The 8,439-nt window shown below is 37.9% G+C and overlaps 1 protein-coding gene across 1 annotated transcript; it reads right to left on the reverse strand.

The window, feature by feature from the left end:
* Positions 1-325: 325 nt before the first annotated feature.
* On the reverse strand, positions 326-8,038 carry si:dkey-202l22.6 (interferon-induced very large GTPase 1). Its single transcript, XM_017428949.2, has 4 exons — positions 7,995-8,038; positions 6,964-7,102; positions 1,059-5,934; positions 326-955 (listed from the first exon to the last, which is right to left on the reverse strand). Exons 2-4 carry the CDS (start codon positions 7,004-7,006, stop codon positions 811-813), a joined length of 5,064 nt encoding a protein of 1,687 aa, XP_017284438.1. The 5' UTR covers positions 7,007-7,102; positions 7,995-8,038; the 3' UTR covers positions 326-810.
* Between the last annotated feature and the right edge of the window lie 401 nt (positions 8,039-8,439).

Raw genomic sequence — 8,439 nt, forward strand, 5'->3', positions numbered from 1 at the left:
AACTGTCTGACTGCAGAGTTTCTGATGAATCAACTTTAACATAAAAATGAAGAATCCTCTAAATCTCTGAGAATCAACATATTCAACTGAACAATTAACTGAACCTTTATATTGCAGTAAAAAGAAATGTTTATTTAAACAGATTAAATAGTAAAACACACACATCCTTTAATCCCTTCTAATAAAACAACAACACCTTAAATGCTTAAAAGGAAGAAGAAGAAGAAAAACAAAAACATGACAGAGCATATTTTTATAAAGAATGATACAAAATACTGTGAAAACTAGTTCATAGTTACATATGATGTAAACTAATGTGATTAGTTTAAATAACACAATATCTTTGGAGTGTAAAGCATTGGAGCAAATAATACAAAAAACAGACAACCAAAAAACAGTGTTTGATCTTCTTGTTTCAGAGACCACAATTTTTGGTCAAGATTAATTTTGTTATTTGAGTTCTTTTACGTACTTGGTACCAAACTTTGGCTTGGTGAAAAAGAGGTAAATTGAAAGAAGAAAATGAAAACTCAAATATGTAAAGTATGTTTAACTAATCAAGCACCATAAGTAAAACTTTAAAACAAAAACAGGAAAGGTAAAAATACACAAGAACTTAATACGTGTTTCTTCTGAATCATACGAGCTGAACGTGGTCCAGTTTTGTTACATACAGTATAAATCTGTTTAATCATAAAGGACATTCTTTATTTAGCTTGAACTTTCAGTATACTGTGACACAGAAACTAATATAGACAATTCATGTGGTTATTGAAATAATAAATATGAAGGTAAATTTAATGCAACATTTCAGCAGCAATCTTTGTTGGGGAAGACCTTGTTTAAACTCTGTAAGGCCTCCTCCTGAGTGATCTTCCTCCACTCCTCGGGAATCTTTGCAGGCTTCTGCTTGAATTTAGCTGCAAATCTCTCATTGAACCTCACTAACACATACCTATAAGTTAAACAAAATTTAGTTTTATTTAAAAACAGTTTGTGGACAAACGCATACAATACTGTTACAGTATAAAACATACACATTTTTAGAAGAGACGTACCTCCAGTAGTTATTAGCCTTTTGGCTATTTGGGTCATCAGAGAAGTTGCTCCAGTTTGGATGTAGAGAAGTGAGGTTCTTGCATGTGATTAATTCTTCATGAATTTGCTTGTTGTACTCTGGGTCTGTACTCTCAGGGCAGCTGATACAGTGCAGAGCACAGGAGCCATAAGGCAACATGCCTTTGGGTCGGTGGAGCAAAGATTTGTGAACCTCATGCCCAAGCTCCTCTTCCTCACAGGGTGCTTTGCAAAGAGGACATCTTTTCTCGCAGCCTCTGACTTTATTGAGTAGATGTTCCTGGGACTGAACTGGAAGGGAGCTGAGAAGCTGACTAACATCCACATTTTGAGAAAACTCCTGGCTAAGATCTAGTTGCATTGTAGACAGTAGCTCCATTAGTCTTTTAACAAAAAAATCCCATTCTGTTGTGATACTGAAGAGAGGTCCATTTAAATAAGCTTTGTTGACATTAACATCTACATCTTTCTCTAAAATGAGGCAAACTCTTTCCAGCAGTGGCTTTGCATCACTGAGCACTCCTTTGGTAGCTTCTGTTGTTTGGCTCACAGCAGCTGCAACCTTTCCAACAATCTCTCCAAGTTTCTGTAGCCTCCATTTATTTAAGCTGGTTGATTCAGAGAGGTGATCATCCACTGTCTCCTGAATCTTCCTCAGTCTGAAGTCATCATAAAACAACAAGCATTCCACATAGCTTTCAAATTGATCCTCTTTAATCAACTCTTCCAGCAAGCTTTTCTGGAAGGCATGAGGAGATTCATACTCCTTGGCTCTGTCTTTAATCTCTTCTGCAATTTCTCTCGCCATTGATCTACTGATGTAGTCTGCCACTGTAGGTTTGATGACCATGGAAATGAACGTTTGGGCCATCCTCTGGCACTGATCCTTTTTCCTGAACTTGTAGATGAACTGTGCTATGTACTTAGTCTTGGATGCAGAAATACATGTCAAGAGTTCTCCGTCTTTGGCATATCGGTCATGTAGTTTTTGAAAGTCTTGGCATGCTGCGTTACAGATATAAACCTTCAAATCTACTTCAAAAGCTGATTTTATTTCCATAGATTTTTCCCTCAAAGTGTTTTCAACATTTTCTAACAGTTCTACGATGTAACTGTCTGAAAAATCTGCTGGTAAGCTGCATTTATCAGCTACAAACTGATTGCATTCCTCAATGATTTTGCATGCTACCTGTTGAGCTTCCAATCTTTGCTGTCTGTTGTTGTCTTCAAACATGTGCTTCAGTCTGCTGCGATATCCAAAGTGCTCATCATGAACTTGGAAGCCAGAAGTCTGGTTTTGGTCACAGACATCAAGTTTTTGCATGTGTTTCTGGAGGCCACGACTGATTATGTTCTGCCTTAGAACCTCTGTCACTCTTGAAGTAATGTTGTCTGTCACTGAAGACCTGAAATCGAAGTTTGACAATGTCCTTTTCCACACAGTCTCGAACTCCTCTTCTAGTTCAGAGTCTTGAAGAAGAATTTTGGTTGACTTACTTGTCTCAACTAGTGCAAGTAGCTTGAACTGTTGTTCTTTTGCCAGCAGGGTCTCAAATTTATTCATCTGTGTGACAAAACAATTGGACTCATTGAATGTCTCCAATTTTTGCACAATCTCATCCATTACTCTGTCCTGGAGGTTGCTGATGTTACTCATTATGATTGGCCTTAAAGCTTCACTGTTTGCTTTGAGAATTTCATCTTTCATCAGATAGGCCTCTAATTTTGACTTTACCTCATTTATTTCTGATTTGACTTCTTCTTGGGCTTCATTTTTCAGGTCATTCATAAGGTCTTTTTGAACAGTGGTATCAAAAGCATTTGTCATGGCAGAGATTGTCTTTGTTGCCCCCATTAGCCAGTTTTCCATGTTTTGCAAAATACAATCCTCCCAATGAGAGAATTTTGTGCACAGTACAGAAAATGCTAAAGCTACATTGGTATTCTGCAGACCAATTGAAAATGATTCTGATTTTACTGCATCCCAGACACCACACAAACGTCCCAAAACTTCCATCAGATTTGGGGTTTTAGACTTGGCTGCACATCTCTTCAGAGCTTCAATCAAGTCTTTCTTAAGCTTTAACACAGCTTTACTGTAGTGCGTATCAACTGGTTCAGAAAGCTGCATATTGGACCAAGGCCCTTTAATGCATGTGACACAGCTTGTAGACTTTGCTTGATTCATATTTCCTTTGTCATCAGTTTGTAGGATCTTAGAAAGATGCCTTAACTGTGAGGCATGTAATATGCTGTTTATTCCATCGTCCTGGATCAGGAGTTGGCAAATGGGCAGGGAAGCACACTCTTTGGTGCGTAGGAGAGCATTTACTGTAACTGTTAATGTTGTCTCAAATTCATTTTCACCAAGTGGCGAAATGTTCTGCAATAAAACATCACTCAATCCTGTTGCAAAAGTGGCCATTATATCATCACAAAGCAGCATATTTGTTTTGTCTGCTGACACTGAACAAATGCCCTCTACATCAATTAACAACAGAAAATCACATTCTGTCTCTTTTCTAATATAATCGGGGAGAACCAAGGCAACCATGTACACCCCTCTATTTGTTCTTGTCCTTCTATCTGGGAATTTAACCCCAAACAATGCAGACAGAACCTCAGCATTCCTAGCATGATAATCCCCAAGGCTAGTCAACACTCTGGTTCTAAACTGCTTCAGATTTAGGCGGCGTTTGAGCTCAGCAAAAACGCAGCCCAGCCAGCACAAGGGAACGTTTGAAGCGTCCCCATCCATCAGCTCAAGTGGAACTCCATAGAGAAGAAGGTCAGTAGCTAAGCTATGCAAACGCAACACATTTTGACTCCCACGAGAATGTGTAAGCTCAAAAATGAGACCCATTTCACGCAAAAAATGTTCAAGCCCCAGTGTGAATGACTTGGGTTCAAAAGGCTGTGAACATGAAGGTAACTGGTTTTCAAATAATTTCTCATGGCCCACCTGTGTTTTGGTGGGTGAACTTGAATCTGACACATCCAGTTCTAGTTGATCTGAATGTTTCTCTTTGCAGCTTGCAGTGGCAGATTCTACTGAATCTAAATTGTATCTTTGGTCTTCAGGGACATGAAGTGAATTTTCATCTTCTACGTGAGCTTCCTGCACTGTCACTTGCTCAAGATGGTCAGACTGTTGTGACTGACATTCTGTGTTTGTTTCTGTGGACTGCAAAATATCCTCCTGAGCTATTTCACAATGTTGCTCAGACACTTGTGGCTCAGTGTTAACAGGTTGCACTTCATTTTCTTCTCCAAATATTGAAACTGAGCAAAAACTATCGCTGTCCCATTCACTGCTGCTGGCTTCGTGCTCAAGGTCCTCTGTCTCCAAATTTGCAAAAGACACATGCAGACTCTTTTGCTTTTCAGTTTGCATCAGGTGAAGCTTCAGTTTGAGCCAAATAAGAAAATAAGTCCTCTCCATTTTATTAGTTGTGCAAAGAGCATTTGTAAAATGTTTCATTGCTGTGGTCATTTTGTAGCTACTCAACTCAGTCAAGATGGCTTTTTTTTGTTTTTGCAGTTGTGGGTCAATTTCTTTTTTACCTATTCTTTGTTTACTCTCCTCCCGATCTATCTCAGCCAGTTTGCTCCACAAAGATCCCTGTAAAGGGAGCTGCTTCACTCGAAATTCCGTGGATCCCTCATATAAACCTTTCAACACTTCTTCCACTGAGGCCATTGCCTTTTTACAGACTGGGCCTTCATCCACATGTAGGCCTATTTCCAACGCAGATTTTGCTGCAGCCTCGAGTGTAACAAGTTTCAGTCTATATGGCAACCAATTTTTTAGGATTTCACTTAGCTTATTAGCTACTTCCTCTTCACTTAAATTGGCCCCTGAAAGTACAGACACTTTAGGAAGTCTTGTTTGCTGTTCAAGACTCTGACCAACAGATCCCACAGTACTGTCTTCAGTGTCTGATAAGTCAACCAGTATGAGTTTACTTTCCATGTCTTTGCAAGACAAAAGAAGTTGCTTTCCTTTCTCTGTACAGTCCCCATAGAAAATAATGACAGCTGAGGACATTTGACAGAGAAGTTTAAGACATTTTTCATGTGTGCTGGCATCACCACGTAGATTAGAGATGACCAAAGGGACAGGGTGAATATCTCTGACGTCTCCGATGGGTAGATACCATCCAATCTCTACTAAACCATGAGAGAGTCTTCGAGGCAACTGTCCTCCATCCATGCCTCTGTGAACAAATGTTTCAAAACAAGACTCAGATCCATTCAGAACATAATTTAGCACCTGGGACTTAGAGATACTGCAACAACCAAGTTTCACACATGAAACAATTGGCATGGATGCACTTGCCAAATTCCACTCTTGGACTTTCATGTCTGTTTCCAGAGAGTGAGATTTCCACTGACCCATAACACCTCTTGAAGGCCAAAGAAGAAATTGACTGGGTTCCTCTGGATCAACGTTAGGAAGAACCAGAGGCACAGCAAACTTACATTGTGACATGCGCACAGACATCTCCTGCTGAAGGAATGTGTTGGCAGCTATAAAGACAGATGTCACCAGATCGAGGGGGTTGATTGCACTTTGACTCTTGCCTTCAGGACCATCTGGCTTCTCCTCAGGCAGGTTGTTGTCATTGATAAAACTGTCATGTTGAGGTTGGCAACAAGGATTCCGTGCATCTTTGCTTAGCATCCAAAGGCGACGGAGGAAAGCATTTGGTAGATCCTTGAGCTCTAGAGGAGCTGGGTTCTCCATTGCCCATGTACTGATATCTAACATGGATGATGGGTCCAGTGGCTGAGTTCTGTAGGTCTCCAGCCCAAGTTTATGTAAAATTTCTGCTTGGGGACTGCCATTTGGAGGTCCTGTTTAAGAAAAAAGCCAATATTATCAACATTTAGATTTTAAATTGTAGTTCAGTATATTATTTTAAGAGAAAATTAAAGTGTTGAATGATGAAAAAAGACAGTTACACTTAAAAGAATTACTGCACCTTGGTGTCACATCAAATTAGCCTTTAATTATACAAGTTATTCATATTTTAAAAATTTATATAGAAATATTTGAAAGATAACCATCCTAAAAGTCTGCAAGTTTTTCTTAATCAATCAAATGAAGAGACTACCTTAACAGCTGTTGTCATGTATGCACCTAATACATAACAAAACCATCAAGGTTATGTACATTTTATTGAAACAGAAAAGTGTTATTATTTCTACAACAAACAAGCCATCCCTTGTAAGTTCAGTCTGAAAAACTCTCAGATACATGTGAAAAACACAGCTGTGTTCCTTCCAAACAGACCTTTGACTTAAACCATCAGAATTTACATTTGCTGCCATTAAACCAATTATGGTTAATTGGTAAACACATTAAAGCAGTCAATATTACTATGTGTATGTGTATGTGTGTGTGTGTGTGTTTTATCTATGCACATCCTCCTGCACTGCAAATTTGAGCTCATTTTGCTTCCAGTAATTACTGAAGGTGGGAAGCCCTCATAAATTCGTGCTGTTCCTAATTGTATGAACCGAAGCCCAAAGATAAAAACCTCACCCAGCTCCATCCTTATCAGGTTTGTTGTAAGTACAATTAAAAGCACTGACCACACCATTTGCTTTGGAAGTTGAGATTTAGATGAAACACAAATGCAGTTGTGTGGTTTATTCACCTGTGTTGGCTTAAAAGGTTCCACTGATCTGGTGTAAAAATCTAAATACTATTACTATATATTATAGATATAGCACAAATTTTCTTTGTTAATGTAAATCATGGAGACATCTAAATTTTTTTATACAACATTTTTTTTTCAATAATTTAAAAATTATATCTGCATATTAGCGGTAACATTTTCTGTCATACAACCTCTGGAAAACAGTATATAAAAATCATACTTTTCTTCTTGCTGCTCAGCCTTTTAGGACGCTTCATTGACATTATGAGTCTCTTCGAGCGGCTTTACTCTTCACTTTAAAAGGATTTTTCTTCTCTGGTGAGCCACAGCATCAAGAGTGTGAGGAACTGACTGGAACCCTGTAGTTAGAAATAAATTATAATGTTACTGGAACACAATAGGCAGCACAACAACAAAAGCTGTTTTCTTTTAATATGAACAATACCACACAAATTTGCCAGTGTGAAAACCTCTGGTTCACACTGTGCTGTCGCACGAAAAGCACTCAGAAAGCTGGTTTGGCTGGACTTTTATCTTCATGAGAAGTTAAAACTCTGACTCTTTCATTTTTGCCTTTCACAACAAAATAATCTTATCTATGACAAAACAGCAGGATGTGCTAATGCAAAGCGTGTAAGATAAAACAAACAGTGAAGTCTTTATTCTTAAAAGTAAACGTTAAGGTCATAGTTTCAGTTGCCATCCAGAATATAATTTCGAACAACTGGCATGCTAAGTATAGTTAGCACAAAAAGCATTCCTTTTTAGACTTAAAATAAGGTAATAGTTCAGAAAAAAGTTCAATGATATGACTTGTGATCATTAACACATTTACAGTAATTAGTCTGAGCAACAATCAATAAGTGAAAAGATTAAAAAATAACATAGTTTAATCTGTAAAAGTTCATATTACACTCTTTTTTACATTTTAAAATTGTTGCAATCTTTACTTGTTTTATCAGTATTTTATTCAAAAGGAAGCAAGTTGCTCATTAAACCCATATTTACCACTTTAGAAAATTGCTTAATTTTAAAGCAATGTTGAAAAATAAATCTTGTGTGTTTAAAAACGAAAAGAAGAAATTAGTGATTCTGTTGAAAATAAAGTTTCCATTTTAACTTCTTTTAGTCCAATTCTGCTGTTTGTTTTTTAAAACTACATACATATAGTTTGTATGTTTTCTCTACATAATGCATTGATAATTATTTGCAATCTTGTAGTAGTTTTGTTTGAAATCACAACATTCTTACCGTGTTCTTCTCATGCAGCAGCTCTGCAGAAGGAAGCATTACCGTCTGATGGAAGTGTAGGTTCCCCCTCTCAGAGCTGTTCTTATACCTGCCTGCTCAGTGATGAAACACACCTGCCCTCATGTCTGACCCCCACGAGAACAAAATGTTCATTAATCACACCCAGACAGACTCTCAAAACGCATTGCAAAAGTGTAAACAAACGAGATGAAGATGAAATTCTTGACATAACTGTCTTCACTCTTCATCTTGATAACAACACTAAGTTGTAGTCTTTCAAAAAGGATGATCATTTCTCCGCATGGGTCAGTGCTCCACATGGTGACGCACATAAACCTTTGGACATATGTGATCTCACCGATGCAGGTTTATCTCATTCTGATGGAGAAATGCTTATCTTTATTCATACCTTTCTGTAACTCACTTCAACGCTCATGTGTGAGAT

This window comes from Kryptolebias marmoratus, linkage group LG2 (genome assembly GCF_001649575.2).
Source record: "Kryptolebias marmoratus isolate JLee-2015 linkage group LG2, ASM164957v2, whole genome shotgun sequence".
Taxonomy (NCBI): Eukaryota; Metazoa; Chordata; class Actinopteri; order Cyprinodontiformes; family Rivulidae; genus Kryptolebias; species Kryptolebias marmoratus.